This window comes from Silurus aristotelis (genome assembly GCF_946808225.1).
Source record: "Silurus aristotelis genome assembly, chromosome: 3".
Classification (NCBI taxonomy): domain Eukaryota; kingdom Metazoa; phylum Chordata; class Actinopteri; order Siluriformes; family Siluridae; genus Silurus; species Silurus aristotelis.
Window position 1 is genome coordinate 3,540,195 of NC_139576.1, and position 23,342 is coordinate 3,563,536.

Sequence of the window (23,342 nt, forward strand, 5' to 3'; positions counted from 1 at the left end):
CAGCGTTCACATTTATCCCAAAGGTATTGATGGTTGGAGCTCTATAGCAGGAGATCTTCCACTTCAACCCATGTAAAACAGATCTTCATGGAGCTGGTTTTGGCTTTGAACCGTTTGAGAAAGAATCGCATCATTGTGGAGAAGTTGGGTGTCCCAATACTTTTGGCCTCGGCGTGGATTTCCTTGTTTAAATGGAAAACCGAACGAAATCGTTCCACACGTGGACTTTTTAATCATTATATGCAGCAGAAACGCTTTTTTGTGTGCAAATTGATTTTTATTTCACAGGTAACATTTCACAGAGTTCAGAGGCGTGTGCACAGGAGCCATGTGCACTTGTACAATATTAAATAAAGCTGTAAGGAAAAGTGTCTGGTGTGTGTGTGTGTGCTTGTACATAAAAACTCTTTAATTGTGCCATTCAAAAAAGAATAAAATCAACCTTACTGTGTAAAAACACTGATATTAGTCTCTCTCACACACACACACACACACACACACACACACACACACACACACACACACACACACACACACACAATAACAAAATATATGCAGTAAAATCTGCTCTTCTGAAGGATGGAGATGGTTGTGAGGATGAGTATTTATAACCCTGTAAAGTGTCACACTGTGGGGAGAAAACAAGAAAAAATCATTTACATTTAAAACTAAGCTGCATATAAAATGTATACACACACGATATGGCCAGAAGTATTGGGACACCAGACTTTTCCACCCATATGTGGTTCTTCCCCAAACTGTTCCCACATACCTGGAGGCATACAATTGAATAGGATGCATCAGGAAACCCAAACCTGCTCCAGCATAGCAATGCACAAAGCCTTTACATGGGTTTGGAAGATCTCCTGCTATAGAGCTCCAACAGCTTCGGGATGAATGTGAATGCTGACTGCACCCCGTTACTCCACACCTCACCTCACCTACATCAGTACATGGCTTTACTATCACACATGCTTGTAGCTGAAGAAGCTCAAATCCACACAAAATCAAGTGGAACATCTCCCCAGAAGAGTGGAGCTTATTATAATAGGCAATGGTGACAATGTGGAATGAGATGCCCACAAACTTTTGGCCATATCGTGTACTGTACCAATATACATATTGAGGTCACTGTTATTACCAGATTGTACATTCCCTTTATTTGCATAATGTGCTGGAGCTCCCCAAGCTCCTCTGGGATCAAGGGCACTGGCTGGTCTTCCATCTTGGCTTTGAGAAGTGATAATAGTTATTCAATTATTGCAATAGTTATTCATCCAATTAAAAAGAAAACACTATAATTGATATTATAATGTGATTTTTAAGCACTTACACTTCTGACGTTGAAATGATTCTTCTGGGCAGATAAGGGTTACTCTGTTTCGGATTATCCACATCCATGTCCTCTGAAAGCGGATCCGGAACGTGTGAAAAATGAGAAATATGTACATTTGGGGGGAAAAAAGTGTAGAAAGTTTTTTTGAGAAAATTAGCTTAAGCCTGCTTTCTTAGCAGTATTATAGCTTATGCCAATGTCATCCAGGTTTAGATAAACAGTTATCATGTAGAGATTCTTCAATATGAAATATAACCAAGCAGGCAAAGCGCAATAAGAATATAAACATAAATAGCAAAATATAACCTTCACCTTTGCCCCAAGCTTTACGCATTAACCACAGATATTAGAGCTGTCAAAATTAACACCTTCATAGAGGGTTAACGCAAATTCATTTGAACAGCACTAATTCTATTCATCCTATAAAAATTAATTTGAGTATTTTTAGTACGGATATAAATAAATAAATATAAATCTAACGCGAAATTAAAACCTTCAACGCAACACACATTTATTTACGACGTCCTTTCTTTACTCAGATATAAAAAAAAGTACTAAACATTTGTTTTACTGATGCGCCGAGTCTCAGATCAGCACCAAAATCTGACATGGCACATCCGGCAATTAAAACCGTCCGTGTGGAAACATAGAAAAAGTTCCGTTTGGTGTCCTGGTGATTTACGTCATTTAGAACACCACAATTACTTTAATACATTTACAAGAATATATATTTTTTTCTTCATGCTCTATGTTCAGTTTGGTTTTACTAATAATAAATATACATTTGCATAAAGCACCATATTTGTCCGTGACCATTTTGATTAGAATTTTTACAACTTGATAAGTATTAATTTACGGTACAGGATTAAATATTTTAATTGATTGACAGCCCTAATATATATATATACACACACTTGCAATCAGAAATATAAATAAAAATCTTTTTAAAGTGCAGGATTCTGCTTTGGATGGCTTCTTAATGAGTTTAGTGATACATAAAATCAACACAGAAAATATATAATGTAGTATGTAACAGTATATTTTGTTAAGATCGCCATGTCACAATTATTCAACCCCTATATTATATTGTTGTTTTTGAAGCTTTCTGACAGTTTTTATGGCCTGAAGTGGAGCTGAAACATCATTAAGCCTTTGGGAACTCTATAACGATCCTTCATTTGCTTCAGCTGTGATGCATATATAAACCCCGACCATGAAGGTGCTCAAGGTAAGTTGCAATCATGGGAAAGACAAAGGAGCTTCCACGAAAGCTGAGAGAGGAGATTATTTCATCACATCTGAAGGGGCTTGTGTATAAGAAGATTTCCAAAATATTTAACATTCCAAGAGACACCATTGGGAGCATTATAAGGAAGTTTAAAACTCATGGAACAGATGCAAACCTGCCTGGCCGTGGAAGAAAGCTCACAATTTCATCAAGGGCCCTTAGCAACTTAGTCAGGGCAGCTATATATTTGTTTGTCAGGGCACGAGAAAAAGTATTGATGTTTTGGGTATCTGGGTATCGGAAAAGAGAACGTAAACTATGTAACTAGGAAAAGGTGACCAGCGAGACTTCCAGTAAAGAAAGAAAAATTCATGGATTATGCAAAAATGCAAATGAGGTAAACAAGGCTTTTAAAATAGAGGAGGAATCTCAGAGAAATATGTAAAGAACAAAACGTGAGTTTTTTAGATTGAAATTTGCACTTGTGCCATTGCTGTTTGAGATTTGACTCCTAAGAGCTCGTACGATGTGCTGACCGACTGCAATAAAGCTGTTTTGCTCCTTTCTCACCCTCGACTGAAAGCTTCTTCGTTTTGGTAAAATTACATTTTAATGTCAAGCAAATGAGTCCAGAATACGAACGCATACCGTGACTTAATGCATAAGGGCTTTTAAAAACACTGTCTAATTGCATTAAGCCACGTCAAGCATTTTTCGTGTTTTAGAATGTCCCGAATGTTTGTCTGGATAAAAATGAGTTGTGAATGTTCTCGTAGTTCAGATAATCACGCAGCCCACACGACATTCAGACACATTCAGGATCACAGGGTATATACAGTATAATAACAGTATAAGAGTTGAGAGCGTACCGTCAGACGGACTGCTGTAATAGCGTCCGAATGCAGCGTCTTTAGGGATGTCCGGATAGAGGTAGAGCAGAGGGTTTCGTGGAATGTTCTCACCATCCATCAGTGCGTAGTTCCGAATGACGTCCGGGAAAGGGAGGCTGACCAGATCGGACTTCCTGTAGGGCTTCACCGAGTGAGTTGTGGATTTGCCTGCGTTCCAGGAGACACAATTTAATCGTCTTGATGCCACCAGCAGCTACATTCAAACCACTGACGTGAAAATAACGGTGATTATCTCGTATCACATGATGGACAGGTGTCCACATACTTTTGGCCACACAGTTTAGTTATGAACATCATAATGAAACCATGTGACCGTTAGGATTACATATGAAACTTAGGCTCAAGTCTAGAGTGTGCTAATATCCACAAGGTGTGCTGAAGGACGTCGATGCGCGTACCGTTCGTGGACTGCTCCACCCACGTGATGGTGATCCCACCATCTTTACACGTCTCACTGAAGCGCAGTAGGAACGTTCCCGGAAGTCTGTCCTGGAGCATAGATTTCTCTTTCTCTTTAGTAACGAAGCCGACTATATACCTGACCAGGAGGAGAAAGAAAAAGTCTGCAATCTGCATCTTTAATCAACTTGTTGGAACAAACTTCCTGTTTTTGTTCCTACCCATCATTCCAGATGTTCAAAAGGTATCGTTTGATGAGGTCCAGGATCCCATCAAGCCACAGCCAGAATGCGACTCCTCTCTCATTAGATGGCATCTGAAATAAAAAAAAAAGTCTAGTCTAGCAGAAATCAATTATACATGCTATATGGTGAAGGTTTGTGGACACCTGTTCATAAGATTGCTATGAGCTTTTTTTTTATGTCCCATTCCACATTGAGTCTCCATTTCCTGTTATTATAAGCTCCACTCTTCTGGGAAGATGTTCCACTAGATTTTGTGGAGATTTGTGTGTGTTCATTTAGACACAAGGTCGTTAGAAAAAGTCAGGTACTGATGTAGGTGAGATAAGGAGGCCTGGGATGCAGTCAGCATTCACTTTCATCCAGGAGATCTATATCAGGCATATTTTTATATGCTGGAACAGGTTTTGGGTCTCGTAGTTCAAGTAAAGGGAACATGGTAGCAAAAGACGTTCTATTCCAATTTGTCATATGGGTGAAAAAGTCGGGTGTCTCAATACTTTGGGCCAGACAAAATATAAACGTGACAATGAGCCATCACGAGATATTCATATTGAGATTTTAGCAAATTCTTTACTAGTTATTACGACTAGTGTCCTGTAGGTGGCGACAACCTTTACACCAAACCTTAAGGAGCATGAGGAGCTGTGTATTGCATGGATTGTAAGATAAGATCATTTTACCGACTTGAACATTTTTATCTTGTTCAGCCAAGGAGACATTTTATGAGAAAGAACAATGAAACCTGAACTCAACACACTCAGCTGGGGCTCCTGGTCCCCATGTCATTTTTATGAATGTGATTTTTATCTGTATCATACAGACACAGTTTAAAGCTTGTATGTAAAATAAGTTAGGAATTATGAATTTATTGTTTTCATTTAAAAGCAAACATACATCTAAAAACAAATAAACCAAAGACTTGAATTGGAGAAGGGACTCAGGAGGTGAACTAATCATTTCTGGTTCCTGTTACAGAGCCTACGTTAATGTTCCCATTACAAACGAACAAAACGATGGCAATATACAATATACAGAAATCACCATCTGAGGCGCCACGCTGTTCCCGAGTCGTATAATATAAAATATAAAAAGAACAGATGTTTTATTTATCTTTTTTATTTGATAGAATTTCGCAGTCTGCAGGGTGTTTTTGTGTTTATTTAAAATGTCCACATGGCAATTTCTTGCACTCGTTTTATACACGGTTCGTTTCCTACAGACTGATAAATGAAGCTCGCTCCGATTCTGCATCCTGGTGAGTTACATTTTCATTATAAATGAACAAATTAAATGATGTCCATATTTGCGAAAGTTCTTTCGGAAGGTAAAAGTAAAACGTAAAGAAATAATAGATTTAGTTGTATGATTATTATTATTATTAAAATTATCACAAATTGTATATTAAATGTTCTGCCAAAGAATCGAAACCCAGCTGCCACTTCTGTTCAGGTTTTATCTCTACAGTCACGTGCTCATGTCAGCTTTCCCACGGTTTCGTTTCGACGCTAATCTTTTTACGGTGACAGAAGTGAAACAACCTAAGAACTGAAGAAACAAAGCAGGTCTGTATGAGTGTTACAGTGACGGGAATAAGCTGCAGTGATCTGCTCACCTTGATAAACTTACACCAGTTGACAGCGGTGTCCGGGTCTCCCTGAGCCTCAGGACCTGTGGGACATCAGGACAGGACATGAAACACTTAACCAGTGAAACACTCGGTCCGATTGTGTTGATTTTTTCCCTCGAAATTTAAAAAATGAGTTCGCTCCTTTTCTCAGTTACATTATAGCAGCTATAAACACTCCCTCATCTGTCTCTGTGTTCTTTCTATCTCTTTTTGTAGTTAAGTAAAACCCAAAACATCACAAGGGGTCACATTACGTTACTCTTCAATCCTTAGATTATTAGAAAGCACCAACACTGACACTGGAGACTCCTTCCATCAATCTTATTCTTTTTTTTTGTTTGTTTTAAATCTGAAGCATCTCTGTGAATCAGAGCTGTTCTTCTAAAATCTAATCAACACCTTCTGACCATCTGATCAACAAGTTTTAGTTTTATCTGAAATATTTATTTAAGTTAGTAAAATTACTAGGCATGTGATTAAACCCATAACTTAACATTTAGCTTAGTTATGATTTTTGCATTTTAATACAGTCCCTGTCAAAAATGTGAAAACAGTGATGCTGTTATGGTGTTTGAGACACACGTGCATGTTACTTTTGTTTCTATGCAACAAATTCGGTAATGTAACACTTTGAAGATTTTCTTTGACCAAACAAATCTATAAATATCCAGATGTTCCACTTTATTTCTATTGAAAGATCCTCTCATAGCATGAAGAACAGATTGACACGATCCGGACAGTTCGTTTTTCAAACGTTCAGTTGAAATACTTTGCTGTGCCTCTTGAAAAACTTTCTAACGATTTTCTTCACTAGTTTGAGATTTCTTGTGATCCATTTCATCCCAGAGAAGTTCAATAGGATTTAGGTGCGGTGACTGGGCAGGTTGTTCCATAAGAGATATCGTCCCAAATTCGACTTTACAGAAATTAATAGATTACAAATATACTTTTTCATGTATTAAATTTGTCCCCAGAGTTTATCCCTAAAGAGTGAGCCGGAGGAGACACCGGTGAGGGAAAACACTCCCTGAGATAGTATGAGGAAGAAACATTGGGAGAAACCAGACTGAAAAAAGAACCCATCCTTATCCTCATTACCAAATGTCCATTCATTACAGTTCCATCATTGTTCACTGATGGACACTTGAATGTGGCTGTGTGTGATATGCAGCAAAAAGGAAATATGCTCAGCTCACCGAGTAGTTTATCTGCCAGCATGCTCAGCTGGTCTGTATTAAGGCCTCTCTTAGTAATGGAGGAAAACTGCCAGCTCAGGACCTTGGCCAGCTCTCCCCACATCATTGGAGGAGGGTTCAGGAAAAACCCAAGGTTCTGAAACAGAGATGATGTTTTATTGTGTGAGTAAATAAAAAGTAAAGGGGAAACTGGTAGTTTAGTGGTTAAGCATTGGGCTTTGGAATGGCATGTGTTCAAATCGCAGCTATACAAAATAATCCACTGCTGGGCCCTTCTGCAAGGCCCCTAACCCTGAATAAGATCAAGGGGCCAAATGCTATAAATCTAAATATGCATAAACAGAGAGAGAATTGTAATGGAAAATACCTTCTACCTGATAATCAGTACAGAGCATGTTAAACCAGATGATGGAGGCCCAGGCACCTGGAATCTGGCTGTTATGAGATATCATCACTAGAGGAAGTGACGTCGTCTGGGTTCAACCACACACACAGACACACAGACACACAGACACACACACACACACACACACACACACACACACACACACACACACACACACACACACTTAATACTCAACCTGCTTAAAAAATTTATTTATTTAATTTATTTTATTTTACCGTTATATCGATGGTGATATCTGATTGCTTGAGTTGAGTCTCAAAGCTGAGGGAATTAAGTTCCTCTGTGATGAGAAGAGGAGACTGGGGGAAGACAAAAATACAAAATCACTGACAATACTTACATCATACAAACCATACAAACAGACCCCTACGTTTTAAAAATCTAGAGCTGGACAAAAGTTTGGGACACCTGACCATAAAATTGCTATGTGCTTCCATTTGCTGTTGTGATAACATCCACTCTTCTGGGAAGATGTTCCACTAGAGTTTGTGTAGATTTTGTGCTCATCCACAGGTATAGGTGTTAGTAAATTCAGGTACCGATGTCTTAATATGTCTTAATGACTAATAGAGTTGGAGCTCTGTAGCAGAAGATCTTCTACTTTCACCCATGTAGAGCATATCTACATGGAGCTGGTTTTGTGCACAGGGACATTTTCATGCTGGAACAGGTTTGGGTCTGCTAGTTGAAGTGAAGGGAAATATTTCCAAACACGTCCTGTACAACTGTGTGCCTCCAACTTTGTGCTAACAGTTTAGAAAAGAACTACATATGCTGAGAAAGTCGTGTGTCCCATAACCTTTGGCCAAAAATTTATTAGATTTTATTTATTGTTATTATATTATTATTATTATTATTATTATTATTAATATTATTATTATTATTATTATATATGATATCTAGTGAAGACAGTAGTTAAAAATTCCCAACCTCATTGGCTCTACCAACTGACTTCTGTTCTTTCAGTTGCTGTATGAAAATAAATAAATAAATAATTATGATTTGGATAGTTAATGTTATATAGGGAGATAAATCAATATCGCGATAACTTAGTATGTAACTCGTACCAAGTGCCGGAACTCAGCAGACAGCCAGCCGCTTGATTCCTCCATATTCATGACCTTGGTGCTGGTTCCTAATATATTAAACCTACGAAAGCTACACCAGAAAATGTATAGAAGTAAAGATCTAACATCAACCGTTCATTAGGCTTTCCAAAAAATTACCATGTGTTATATTAGGAACGTTTGTTTCATCTCTTACCCCTTGAAGGTATTCTTATTTGTTAAGTCTCTATAGAGAAAATGATTTATGAAACCATGAGTTACATTTAATAAAAATGGGTAAGTTTAGTATTCTGATATATCGTCGTACTTATCCAAGGAGACTTTGACTTTTAGCTGGCAGTTCAATTCCGGGAGCTTCACCAGCAACCTAGTGAAAAGGGAAACACAACGTTCAATACACAGCATTAAAGCAGAAATAATTATTTCTGTTGTAATTATATATCAATTTTTATATTGAGGTTTGAGTTAACTCTGGTTTTAATTTGCATTTTCCCTTAATATATGGTCACTTAAAATTACATTTAGGTTAACATATGGTCATTTGAGTAAACATACGATTATTTGAGTTAACATTGTTTTTTATTTGCATTTATATATGCTCATTTGGGTTAGCTGTGGTGTTCATTTGAGTTAACTCTGGTGATTCTAATATATTCTCATTATGTTTAAATCTGGTGTTTATTTTGAAACCATATACAGTCATTTGAGTTGATTGAGTTGAGTTAAATGTGGTGTTTATTGGAACTGAAATATTTTCATTTGAGTTAAAAGTGGTGTTTATTAGCTTGTATATATGGTAATTTGAGTGAACCGTGTTTTGGTGTTGTGTGAGTAAACCATGTTTTGGTGTTAAGCAGCTTAAATATGGCCATTTGGTTTAACTTGCGTGTTTACTTGAATGTATATATGGTGATTTAAAAGAATATATGATTATTTGAGTAAATTGGGTTGTTTAATTGAGTTTTTTACATGCTCATTTGAGTTAGCTTAGGAGTTCATTTGAATGTATACAATATATGGGCATTTGATTAGACACTGGTGTTTATTTCAATTGAATTACATTTTAATTAGAGTTAACTCAGCTTATATGTGGTCATTTGAGTTAAATATGCTGTTTATTTGAGTTAGTATTTTATTATTTAAGTTAATTGTTTTGTTTAGTAGTTTATATGTGGTAATTTAAGTTACCTGTAGTGCTTATTTAACTGTTTATACAGATTAAGATATGTTCATTTGAGTTTATGTATGATTATTGAGGTAACTATGGTCTTTAACTGCATTTATATATGCTTAATTAAGCTAACGCTAGTGTTTATTAGATTATATGTTCTCATCCGAATTTACTGTCTTGTTTATTTGAGTTATTAAATAGTCATTTAAGATAGACTGCGAGTTGGAGGTTGAGGAGCTCATGGGGGTTGTGGCTCGAGCTGTTGCCAAGCTAGACCTGTCTTGGCTTGCTGATGAGCAGAGAGCACTTTTGTCCAGCAAGCTCGATGAACACTTTTTACAGCCTGCTTCACAACCTCCATGTCAGGGTCTGCCGTTCTTTCCCGACCAAGGTGTCAAAGGTGTCTAGGTCCTTGGCAAAGCCGTATTTGGCCCTGGTGTGGCATCGTCCCTTATCGACGTTTCCCACCAAGCCCCTGCGTAGCACGTCGGCGTGGTTAACATGGTAGTCGATCGGTTCCAAGAGGCTAAGAAACAGTCAGCGGTGTTCCAGCGGTTTCTTCCACGACACACTTATGGGGCTGTTTGGCAGGCAAAGAGACTTTTATTTTGGTTTGAGTAAACTGGTGTACATTTACGTTTATTTGTGGTTATTTGAGTTTAACTTTATTTGAGTTGCCTGTAGTGTTCAGTTGTCCTATCTGGTGTACATCTGAGGTGAGGTACAAGATTTTGAGATAACTGTGTAGCTTTGAGTTGATCTGTAGTCGTTCGATAAAGATACTAATTTAAATCATCAAATTTAAACTGTTCCAGTATCACTCAATATTAACTCTTGAGCGTGAGTTCATTCATGTTCTATTTACATACCTGAGTTTAACTGTGAACTGTGAATTAGTCTTCAGCACCAGGGGCCTCTCCGGATGAGTGGGCATGCATGGCTGTCTTTCCACCACAATGGAACTGAAAGACACATCACAAGCACTCGCATCCTTCACTTACATGTAATCCTGACCACAAAGCCAAGCCAAATACCACATCTCACTGTGAAACCGACAAAGAATATGACGTACTTGATGAGGAGGTTTTTGAAGAGCGACAACACCTGCTCCTGCAATGAGCACATGTTCAAAGCGATGGGGTCGTTATCGTACGTGAAGTTCTGCACCAGCTCCTGAAGCGTGTTCAGCTGATGACGAATCTGCTGCAAACACTCAGCTACTGAGGTAAACCTGTGGTGTACACATTACTTTAAATAACTTACAGAAAAAAGGTATAAAACTCACACTAAATCTTTCCTTCTATCCTTCCTTCTTTACTTCTATTCTTTTTTCTTTCCTTCCATCCATCCTACTTTTCTTCTATCCTTCTTTACTCACATCCTTTTTTCTTTCCTCCTATTCTTCTTTTCTTTCTTTCATCCTTTAAATGTTGTTAAGTAATTAAGTATTCTTTCCATCTTTCCTTCCTTCCATACTTCTTTCTTTCTTTCTTTCTTTCTTTCTTTCTTTCTTTCTTTCTTTCTTTCTTTCTTTCTTTCTTTCTTTCTTTCTTTCTTTCTTTCTTTCCTTCCTTCCTTCCTTCCTTCTAATTCTTATTTCTTTCCTGCATTCATCCCAACATTCTTTCTTTCTTCCATCATTCTTTCTTTTTTCCAATTCTTCTTTCTTTTCTTTCTTTCTTTCTTTCCTTCCTTTCATCCTTTAAACTTTCCCTCATTCTTTTGTTCAACCTTTTTTTTTCCCTCTTTACTTCCATCCTTCTTTTATTTAGAGAGGAATAATTGATGAAGAAACTACAGACTCAAACCCACTACAACACACGTGACATTATTTATGGGATATTTTTGAAGTAGTTGAAAAGAAGGTTTTGGGCTCATGATGATTGTAATAGAACTCAATCAGTGTTTGAGTCATTAATATCATTCTATTAATAGATCAGTGTGCTGAGAGTCTTTTCACATAAACTGAGATGATTTTTTAAGTGACAAAAATAATAATAGAAGCATTATAGCCGTAATAAATCATAGCACTTTGGATACTTAAGTACATTTGAAGGCAAAAACGTTTGTACTTCTACTCAAGTGAAAGTTAAAAGGACACTTTCACTTTTACTGGAGTCACATTTTACTGAGTGAATCTACTTAAACTCGAATGCATTGTTTATGTCCACAACTGGTATCTTATAAGTGTCTTCTGGTTTGAAATTGCTGTGAAGTTTGCAAAACTTGAAGTGGATGAAACAGACACACAAATCATTCTATATATAACACGTGTATGGTAAAAAAAAAAAAAAAAACTCACCAGTTCTGTAACTGATCCAGGCAGGCATTTGGAGGACCACCAATGCATGCCATCTGCTGCCTCTGCTTCCACTCTGGAAGCTTTTCTGATATTAGCATGTTCTCGGTCAAATCCGCTAAGTTTAGTGCATTTAATATCTCCATTACTACGGCCTGCACAATACACAGACAAATAAAACGCTCATTAAGTTATATTATAGCATTGGAATGGTACTGTTAGTTAGATTCATCGGTTGCCTGTGCTGGTATGTGACAAACACATGGGTTTGATTTAGGAAGAATCTAAAACCCAGGAGCTGCATTTAGCATTGGCCTACCTGTCTCATTGTATTTAGCTTAAGGAACATTTCTCTGATCTTCAACTCCTCCAACTGAATCTCTTTGGCTATTTGTGTGGTTGTTTCAACCTCCACTGAAAACACAAAGCATACATTGATAGTATCTATATCTTTCTCATTAGGGATAAAGTTATTCATTTGAAACTGATATTCTCAATAGAAGTCGACCGATAAGTTCTCTGATACCGATAGCTGGGTTGGATCGTATTTGTCAATAACTACTTAGTCAACTGATTAAAACCGATTAACTGTTTTTAAAATGGATAAAAAAATAAAAACACCATGTGAAATATTACTGAACTTTATTACAAAAATGTAACATAAAAAAAAAATAAAAATCATCTGAATTATAAAAATGTGCTAAATAAAAAAATTGTGAATATATATACAACACATCCAAACAAACAGAAAGTCAAATATATAAGAACCGTTACAGTTAATAAAAAAAGACAGTTATTCACCTCTAGAGGCTGCTTTTGTATTGTATAACGCAACCTGGAAAAACTATCGGTATGGATTTTAGCCGATAGCCGATAGTTCCAGCAATCAACTAATGGTGCTGGTTTATGGGCAAAACAGATTAATTAGTCGACCCCTAATTCTCAATTTATCAATTTCTGTTAAGCTGCTTTGTGACAATTGCCTCCATTGTGAAAAGTGCAATAATAAATATGTAATTAATTAAATAAATAAAAATGCAATTTGATCTGAATAAGATCAAAGTTGGCTCTGGTGCTTGGAGCCCTAGATGTAATAACTTACTAACTCCACCTCTGTAACTTCTTGGCTTTACTTCATGAAACCCACTTAACATAAATATTTTATACATACCCCATTTTATACTCTTTACCTGAAAAATAGTGCAAGAAAAACACATTAATCTCTTACTTCTACTCTGTAATGTTTTTGTCTTGAAGTCATGCTCGTCCTGTAGATCCTCTAGAACCTGAATGTCTTGTTCGGCTTCCTGTATACACATATTAACCAGAAAAAAATTCAATAACACCATTACAATCTGAGAACAGGAGCAGAAATGAAGGAAACTTGAGAAGATTCTGAAATATATACTTAACCAGACTTGCTCCTGAAAAGTCATTTAACCTCTGCAACTGATCCAGAATGCATTCGCATGACTTGTTTTTAATCTTTTTAAAGGGTTCTCCTACAACACCTTAACTACTACACTCCTCCATTCACAAACTTCACCACTGATTCCTCCATCTTTTACCACTACCCCATTTCTTCCTTCATCCTCTAACACTGTACCACTGATTCCTCCATCCTGTATAACTCTTTCCTTCATCTACAACCACTATATCACTGATCCCTTCATCCTCTACCACTGCACCACTGATCCTCCATCCTCTACCACTGAAATCTATTCAATTCTTATAAGATGAAGAAAAATCTGCACAGTCAAATTACATATAAAACTCATTCCTATATTGTATTTCAGAATATTATCAGATTTTAATGAAAGTATGTGTAGTATTTTTTTATCAGGTTATTTTTCCACTCATAATTTACCTGAACTTTTTTCTTCAGTTCGTTCATCTGGCTGTCCAGCTGCTTCTGCTTCTCCATTACAACATTGCCCTGAGGGGAGCCCATATTTTCCTAGCCAAAAGGAAATCATTTTTGTTAATGAAATACACATAACCTTTTGAAATTTCTATCAAAGTAAAAATAATTGAAACTGAGTTGGAAGTAGGGCTGAAACAATTTCTCGAGTAACTTGAGTAATTTGAATAAAAATGTATTTGCTTAATGCATTGTTTAGTCCATTTAACTACACATGAAGCACTGTGTTTGACCACGGACCATAATTACTGACGCACCACCCGCTAAACTCTGGAGCGCTCTGGAAAGGTAAACACAGAAGACGCTGCAGAATAAAAAATGGAGGAACGGGTAGAAAACAGTGAGGGGCGGGGAGAAGATTCATATAGAAGCCTCTTTCTGCTACATTCTTTTTTAAGTTTGCTTAATTTCAAGTTTTTTTCTCACAGTTCCAATTTTTTCTTGCAATTCCGAGTTTCTGGAGAGAACTCTGTCTAACAATCAGCTCTGGAGGAGACGGAACAAGACACATGTAGCAGAGGAACCTCGTTCATACACCAACAGCTTGCCGACAGTATGGTTACCGGTGGATAAAAAATTTTTATGTTACAGAAATGTGTTTGCATAGATTCAGGCCAAAGTTTGGCATAATTACTAAAACATAAAGAAAACACAGTACAGTGCTTTTCCTTTTTTGAGAGTAATCTGAAATATTTTTATTTATGATTTTTTATTTACATATTTGTATTAGCATTTTGATGTAATACGGCAATTAAATGCACTAAAAGGGTTCAGTTTTTACAGAAATTCTTGAATGCAATTTCAGCAATAATATTTTTCTTTTACTTCTTTAAAACTTTTCCTTTTAAGAGACCCGTCTTGTTTTCTCTTGCATAGTGTTGCTCTTTAAAGAAGTAAAAGTACTTCTTATCCGATTACTCAATTAATCAATCGACTGGTAGAATACTCGATTCAAATATTCAATAGCTACAGTCATAGATGAAAGTATACCATATTTTTCTTTTCTTTTCCTTTTTTTGCTTTTTTTTTTACTTTTTACATAAGAGCAGAATTCAAAAAGTGCTTTTCTTTTGAATAGAAAGAGAATCTGAATGGGGTTTTATTGACAAGTGTGCTCACATGTACAGAGACTTCGACAGAAGTTTCTAGCTACAGTATATAAGTTAAAGAGAAAAAAAAGAAAAAAGAAACATCTGTTTATACAGAAGGTACGGTCAGAATGATATTTGAAATTTATCGAACTTATATACTGTACAGGTATGTTCAAGTAAAAAAAAAATTGTGAAAGTAAACTCATTGTTATAAATATTTAATAGAAAATATATCACCATTCATATTACACTTGAAGGTTTCACATATACGAGGTGGTATGAAAAAGTTTCAAGAGTATCTGGTGCTATTCTGATCATTTAAGTCTGCAACTTTATCATTGACAGAGCTGTTGGAAGAGCTGAAACGTGAAATTCTGCGTAAAAATGGCAAATCTGTCACAGAGACAATTGAAATTTGACATTTTGTGCGGCTCTCGCTTTAAGAGGAAAAAGCTGTTCTTGTGTCTTAAAGTTTTGGTTCGTGGCGTTTGTTAGCACCAGCCAGTGGGCAGCAGTTTAAAAAGGTGGTAAACAGGGTTTGTGATGATCCATTGTAAATTTGAATGCTCGCCTTATCACTCTGGTGGTGTACAGGTAATGAAGAGTGGACAAAGGAGCACTAATAACCTTCTCAGCAGTCCACATTGCTGACTCCAATTTGGTAGCTGTACATAAGACAGACACGATAACGCCTAAAACTGCATCAACAGCTCTTGTTGCAGGTTGACCTTTCTCAACTTGTGAAGGAAGACTTTTTTTGGAGTCATTGTGCGTTTCCCATAACGCAGGTTTTGGAATGAAACCAAAATTCCACCACTTTTAACAATGGACATTGTTTCAAACCAGTTTGACAGAGATAAAGCTGTAATAAAAGAGTATATAAGTTTGTTCCTTAAAGATGTAATTTTGTCCCTGGTAAGCAAATCAATGTTGACTGTGGTAAGACAAACTCCTTTAGATGGCATGAGGAGGAAGCCTTGTACCTGTGTTCTAATGGCCATCTCCAGAATTCTCCTTTCCTCTTTCATGGAGTTGGATATGATCATAGCCATGTACATCGGATTTTCTTGAAAGTGCTCCTGCAAGGACGATAAAAACATTAAAAAAACAATCTGAATGAATGGTGCGAGGAGAGGAAGTTATAGAACTAGTGGGATTGTGTATCTGTGGCGGTTCTGCACCTGCAGGTTGCGTTGTATTTTGCGGATGTTGTGCTGAAGGAGAAAGTTGTTGCTCGGGTTCAGGCGACCGTAGAGCTCATCCAGTTTACTCAGTAGGTCGTGGAAACGCAGCCTCGCGAGGGACTCATCAAGGGCTACAGTGTCCCTGTGCCAGATAATAATACTGTCAATAATCAACAATAGGCAGGTCCGATTTGCAAAAACCCATATTTTATTCACAATATAACTGTTGAAATGTTGAAATTGAGTAAACGTACCATGATGAGAGTAATGTAAAGCTCAGAAAGAGTGGAAATGTTATTTAAGTGTAGTAAACTGGTTTATAGAGTGTACACAATACTTCATTCACAGTGTACAACTGAATTAAAGAAAACTTGATGTGTATTTAGTGATCCAAAGACCAATGGTAGTGATTTTAAATGGGAGAAAAAAAGGACAATTAATACTTCACTGCCCCTCTGCCCTCATTGCTGAGGTGCCCCCTTTACCAAACTCTTAGAATTAAAATGTCTAATCAAATTATTGAACCCAATCTGATCGAATATAAATAACAACAAATTCGCTGTTGTTGGCACACTTTGTAGACAAAAAAAAATGCAAATGCCTTGACAATGAATTCAGAGAAAGAAAGAGAGAAGAGAAGCTGTTATTCGAAGCATAACATGAATATTTAGCAGTTTGTCACACTGTAATTCTTGTTATTAAGTACATTTTCCATTATAATCACTTGTCTAAGTTAATACTAGTAATCTAGAGCACATCATATTTATGATATTTATATTAGAACCATATTAATAGTAGAGCTGAAAATAGTTAATAAAAAGGTCACATAAATGTTCTAAATAAGTTGTTTATTTGTATATAATATAATATAATACTAAATAAAAAAAAAGTGTAAAAAAGTAACAGGCAAATATCAAAATGTAAAACAGTAGATAGTTTGTTATTATCAGCAATATGTAAGAGTGCTGTCTTTTCTTTTAATTCTATATTTGTAACCACTGGATAATTTGTATTAACAACCACCTTAGTGCCTTTTTTGGTTTTGAGTCACTGCCCAATAAAATGTCTGTGCATGGCCCTGAGTCTCAGGATGTGCTCAGAAACATGTTTAATGTAGTTTAATACTACAGATGTAAATCCAAATAATTACACTTCAGGAACAAAAGGGTGAACTACGGGGCAATTCTCAGCTTTTTCTCGTCTTCTATCTACACCTCACAATGTTAGTGTTACTTCACTTTTAAAAAATATGTGAGCAGTTCATTTCTCACCAGTCAATGCTTTCAATCCACTGGCTGAGGTACTGACGAATCTCCATGGGGAAGGCGTCATCGTAAAGCTGATCGACCTGCTCCAGGTATTTCGAGTCCAGCTGTTGAAGCTGGTACCAAAGTGCCATCTAGCAACAGATTAAATCATCACAATCATCTCAAGCTTTCTCTCAGGTTATTTACATGATTTCATTTGAATTTGACCGAGTTTCATGCATTACAATTAGCAAGAAAGGACGATGATAAAATGGAAGGTGGTAAAGGCACTGGAATTGGATTAGAAGGGTCTGAGTTCAAATCCCACCACCACCAGGCTGCTGAGCTCTAGAGCAAAGACCTTAACCAGCAATTGCTCTGGATAAAGGCATCTGCCGAATGTCGTAAATTTTATAAAAAAAAACAAAAAAAAAAACAGAAAGTTACAGAAGGTCATTGACTTGTTTACTGAATTCATTGTCAGATAATGGGGATTTGTGTTTACTTTGAGAACCAGTAGAGCTTCATTCACTGGTGCAGTTTCTTTTTATGACTGAAGGATGAGTCTAATACAACTACAGCCACGATATTCAATGCCAGAGACATATTTTTACAATTTTATATTAAATATGTTTTACTAATATCATAACTGTTTTTGATAATAATGTTTGGCTTTCAAACTAAAATTTCTCTTAGTTATTAATTGAGTTGAGTTGCTGGAACTATCGGTTTTGGCAAAAATCCATACCGATATAAAGTGTAACGTTCACGAGAGGTCTCCGAACCCAGTGTGACTCCTACACGGCAAAAGAGAAGCAGAAGTGGAAGTTATATGAGTCACTTTGAGCCAGTAAAAATATTTAACGGTGGAATAAGAAATGAAAATCTCAGAATCTGGAGAGGAAATTCAGAGGAAATGGTTTCAAATTCCTTTCGAGCCTGATTCCTTTTAAGATTTCTTTCTCATGTCATCCCAGAGAGTTATTCATTTTAAATACGCATACGGACAAATGTTGGTGGACACCGGACCATAAGATGTACAGGCCGAACATCCCATTTCACATTTCGTTCCTATTTCCAGTTATAAAAACCTCCACTCTTCTGAGAAGATGTTCCACTAGATTTTGTGGAGATTTGTAAGATTTCATTAATGTAGGTGAGGTAAGGAGTCCTGGGGTGCAGTCAGAGTTCACATGCATCCCAAAGGTGTTTAATAGAGTTGGAGATCTATAGCAGGAGATCTTCCACATTATCTAAAAGCATTTTTTTATGGATCTGTGCACAGGTCCATGCTGGAGCAGGTTTGTTGGGGAGAAAATGAACTGAAGGAAATATATCCTGCTCCTGCATACAAAAATGATTGGATTATGTTCCTTTGGCTGGAAAACTCAGGTGTCTCAACACTTGTCCATATATTGTATGTAGCTGTTATAACAGATGATGTTTTTGTTTTGTTTCTGTTGAAAAGAAAGAAAGATGTTGAAGAGGCCACGCCTACAGCTGACAAATTCCTTCACACCCACAAAAGACAAACTAGAAACAATATGCGCTTGTCTGTATCCTGTCTCCTGTTAATATGAGTGAAGCGTGAAGTTAAATCCTGAATATACTGTAAAGTATTTCATAGTATGTCTTCTTTCCCTGGTTGTTGAATCTACTAAAGTTCAGAATTTTAAAATAATTAGTATGTGGTATCTGGATGTCCAAGGTTTCGATACTTGATACTGTACAACACCCTAACAATATTGCCTTGGTGTGAATTCTCAAACACACTTTCTCCTCGAACATGCCAGAGTTCATGTCAGAACAGACTGTACAAATGGCGATCGGGTTCTAGAGAAAAGGAGGATGTTTTGTAAAATAATGATTTATGAATAAACGTTGCAGGTTGCAGCATCAAGTTTTCACTTCAGATACGGTGCACACGAACTGAGCGAATTTCCCCTGACCCTCTCTGCGTATTGTTCTCGTCATAGTAATCACAAATACAATTTTCAGAGTAAAAACACACTTTAAATGAGTCAATTTTTGTGTTTTCCATTTAAAATAAATAATATACATACATACAACTATTTTAAAAAGAAATAAAGAACATATTGTGTGCAAATTAAAGCCTGCATGGGGTTTTTTTTGTTTTACATTAAAAAATAATGAATAGAAATAATATAAAAATGATGCATGCCCTTTCAAAACCTTAAAAAATATATATAATAATAATAATAATAATAATAACAACAACAATGATACATTATGATTATACATAATAATATGTATAATCATTCCAGCAATATATATAATAATAACAGTGGTTAAAAATATATAACAATTTGAATTATTATTGTTGTTATTGTTATTGTTATTATTATTATTATTATTATTATTATTATTATTATTATTATTATTATATGAAATACTATTTAATGATTTTAAAACCAGAGCAACAATAAAAATAAAACTGTAGAACCTGAACCCCTGCGTCCAGTTAAACATTTCTAAAGTTTTATAACTGGGTCACGTGCTCGTGCTATTATAAAATACCTTACCTTTCCAAAAGCCTTGGAAGGAAACCTGTAGTCTGCAGAAGCGGGGAGAGAAATGGGGGTTGTATGAGACAGATTTGTGTTGATCAGATGTTCGGGTTTTCTCCAGCAATCTGCAGCAGCTTTCTTACTTCCAGCGTCTTCAACCTCAGACTTGAAAAGCTCCAGACCCTGAACCAGCTGAGCTCGGGTCTCTCAGCCAATCAGAATACCGGATTCTAGTGCTTTGCCCAACCTCCAGTAAACAGCCAATCAGCGGTGAATGCGCACGTGTTCGCCCCGCCCCTTTCTGGTCCGGCTGTTCTGCTCAGGGTGCGTCCTCCCGCTGTAAAGTTTCCAAAACGCAACTCAGGAGTGAATAGAAACTCAGGATGTGGCAGCAGTGGGTGGAGCTTCATTCAACCTGATGGCTGGGAATCAATCTTTTTTAGATACAGTAGTTAAATCCAGCACAATGTAATGACTGATAAGATGCTGGTTGTGTAATAAAATGTGGTGAATTAAGGGTTGAAAATTAACAGGGTGTGGGGTTACAACAAGAATGTAAATATCTTATATATATATATATATATATATATATATATATATATATATATATATATATATATATATATATATATATATATATATATATATATGTACATACATGCATACTTACATATGAAGGGACACCATGAGGGACGAAAAAACTGACACACTATATATATATATATATAGGATCACTTTGGATTTGGTAAAATGAAAATGTCCCATTACTTGAACTAGGAGATCCAAACCTGTTCCAGTATGACAATGCCCCTGTACACCAATCCAGCTCCATGAAGATACATGGTTTGGAGTGGAAGATCTCCTGCTATAGACCTCCAACCCTAATGAAGACCTTTGGGATGAATGTGAATGCTGACTGCATCCCAGACCTCAGTGCCTGACTATATTGAAGGCTCTTAAAAGACATTCCTGTAATATCCTTGGTGGCGGAGTTAATAGAAGTTGCCCGAAAGTTCTGCAAATGATAAATAACCTGATGATTCACATTTCAGCTGCAGGAACACTTTCGCGATTTGCTCTCAGTGTTGCTTTCCAATGAATGGTTCAACATGACATGCTGCTTCCTGTTTAGACTTTCGCAAGGGAAACGTTGATCATGGTCAGGTGAGGAAACCGAATACCTTACTTATAGCTTGGTCGAGCAAAGAAGGCATTTGGGATCGAGTTTTGAGCTTCATCAGAAGGTATTAATAAAAGGTACATGTCATGTTTCTATTGAGGAAAAAGCAAAAGCAGCCTCATTAGAGCTTTTAGCTCAAATCAAATCACAAGCAACATCAAGTACCGGTCCTGGGCCCCTAAACAATGAACAGAATATGAAGAGTAATACATTTTTTTTTATATATCACAAGCAGGTAAAAACAAAACCTTTCTTCAACACACCAGTGACTTTTTTTTCTAGTGTTTTCCATGGAAGAAAAGAAAGAAGTGATCACTGCATTAGGTAAACTAAGCTTCAGAATCTGAAATTCTAGCAAGACATCTGACCTCACGCTCCTCTCGAAACAGGAAGCAACATGCACAGAAAAGACCTGCAATATTCCTCCCCTTTATTTTTTCAGTTCCTTTCGATTTACCCTTAAATTCCTTTACATTTTCAATTCAGTTTCATCTGTAGAGCGTTTTTTAACAGAGGTCATTGTCTCAAAGCAGCTTTACAGAGATAAAGAGGTTATACATTTTTATAAAAGAGTGTATAATTGTATATCTAAATATAGGTTTATCCATAATGAGAGAGTCGGTGGTGACTGTGGCAAAAAAAAAAAAAAACTCCCTGAGAAACCTTAAGAGGAATGTCTATTCATTTCAGTTCCATTATTGTTGAGGTTCTGTTCAGTGATAGACGTTTAAATAAAGAAATGTTCATGCAACCTGGGGTTCCTGAGCCACTGTAGCAGACTGCTGATATAAAATTACAGAGCAGTAAAATGATCAGCCTCACCAAAGAGCTGTATACTGGGCTGGTGAGTTCAGTGTGGAGATACAGAGCAGTGAGAAGGAAACTGTGAGACAGAGCTGAGAAATACCACAGAGAACAGTAGGTGGCGGCTCAGGAGAGCGTGTGGGGGGAGTTTGTTGATTTGATGGAACAGCCGGAGGAAACCACGTGCTTTCTAAGAAAGCGAAACTGGTCTGAAGAGCGGAGAGCTTGAATTGTGTGTGTGCGCATGTATGTGTGTGTGTGTGTGTGTGTGTGTGTGTGTGTGGTGAGGGGGTGAAACGAAACTTACAGAAGTACCAATTCCATAATTTCTTTGTAAAACATACCGATGATCACATGACACACAGCTTTATTCCCCTACATCTTCCGTTCCTAATAATAATAATAATAATAATAATAATAATAATAATAATAAAAATACAAATAATAATAATGATAATTATGATGATAATAATAATAATAATAATAATAATAATAATAATAATAATAATTATAATAATAACAGTAATAACAACAACAACAACAACTACAACAACAACAACAATAATAATAATAATAATAATAATAATAATTATTATTATTATTAATTAATAATAATTAAAATATTTATAATATTTATAATACTAACATACTAACACGTACACACAAACACACGTGCTTTTTCTCTGACGTGCCTCTAATTCTGTGAAGGTTCAGCAATAACACTTTGTACCACAGGAAAGGTTTTGTGTAACTCACTGTACAGGTGTGTTGCAGAGGAACACACACACACACACACACACACACACACACACACACACACACACACACACACACACACTTGGGTTTTATTTATAAGAATTATATTTATAAGGATTTTTTTTCATAAATTTCTCACTAATAATAATCCTGGTTCTGAACTTGAACAGGATACTGAGGGTGAAAGTGACTCTGGAACCACATCATCAACAGTCAGTATAATATCTGGAGCTTCTAATGGGTTTCAGGAAAGTTTCCCTCACCTGCATTTTAATAAACAAGTTGCCTTCACCACACACCACACTGTTTCCCCTTTCCTACTGAACATGTGGAGAAGATATTGTTCAGTGCCGCCACCTGCTGGCCGAATTTATCACTACAAAAACAAAGAAAGAAAGAAAGAAAGAAAGAAAGAAAGAAAGAAAGAAAGAAAGAAAGAAAGAAAGAAAGAAAGAAAGAAAGAAATGCAAAGAAAGAAAAAAGACAGAAGGAAGGAAGGAGTAAGCACTAATGGATGGAAAATATCAGAATTTTATACAGTAAAAATTAAATGAGGCCTTCAAAAGGCACATTTGTGATGGTCAGAGGTGCACAAACTTTTGTCAATATTTAAGCGAATAGCCAGTTTTCCTGTTTCATGTGCTCAGTGTGCATGAAAGAAAATGCTAGAAATAATGTCATTTTGGGTTTTGTAGTAAATATCTTTAAGGAAAAAATGTTTGTGGTGTGTTTGTAGAAAGACACCT

The 23,342-nt window shown here is 36.4% G+C and overlaps 1 protein-coding gene across 7 annotated transcripts; it reads right to left on the bottom strand.

Annotated features, from left to right (window-relative positions):
* Positions 1-255: 255 nt before the first annotated feature.
* LOC310723358 (signal transducer and activator of transcription 1-like) lies at positions 256-20,076 on the bottom strand. Of its 7 annotated transcripts, none has more exons than XR_014532655.1 (25): positions 19,872-20,076; positions 17,353-17,480; positions 16,079-16,223; positions 15,881-15,976; positions 13,753-13,842; positions 13,114-13,192; positions 12,205-12,299; positions 11,889-12,040; positions 10,659-10,817; positions 10,456-10,548; positions 8,723-8,782; positions 8,612-8,641; positions 8,416-8,506; positions 8,279-8,317; positions 7,564-7,647; positions 7,317-7,415; positions 6,943-7,078; positions 5,732-5,787; positions 4,096-4,190; positions 3,874-4,013; positions 3,434-3,622; positions 1,334-1,406; positions 1,142-1,230; positions 514-628; positions 256-474 (listed from the first exon to the last, which is right to left on the bottom strand). XR_014532655.1 is itself a non-coding variant. In XM_083536272.1 (24 exons), exons 2-24 carry the CDS (start codon positions 17,478-17,480, stop codon positions 624-626), a joined length of 2,223 nt encoding a protein of 740 aa, XP_083392398.1. In that variant the 5' UTR covers positions 19,872-20,068; the 3' UTR covers positions 256-623. The 7 variants fall into 7 exon arrangements, 3 of the variants coding, with proteins under 3 accessions (XP_083392398.1, XP_083392400.1, XP_083392399.1); XR_014532657.1 differs by having other exon boundaries at positions 1,142-1,225; positions 19,872-20,068; XR_014532656.1 differs by lacking the exon at positions 8,612-8,641 and having other exon boundaries at positions 8,416-8,536; positions 19,872-20,068.
* Positions 20,077-23,342: the final 3,266 nt, after the last annotated feature.

Bases quoted from the DNA above. Each gene is read 5' to 3' on its own strand.
- LOC310723358 (XM_083536273.1), bottom strand. From the start codon at position 17,480: ATGGCACTTTGGTACCAGCTTCAACAGCTGGACTCGAAATACCTGGAG. The intron at 7,079-7,316 runs GTAGAAGGTATT...TCTCTGTTTCAG, and splicing joins TGCTCTGTACTGATTATCAG to AACCTTGGGTTTTTCCTGAA. The intron at 3,623-3,873 runs GTACGCGCATCG...CCTGGAACGCAG, and splicing joins GGTGGAGCAGTCCACGAACG to GCAAATCCACAACTCACTCG.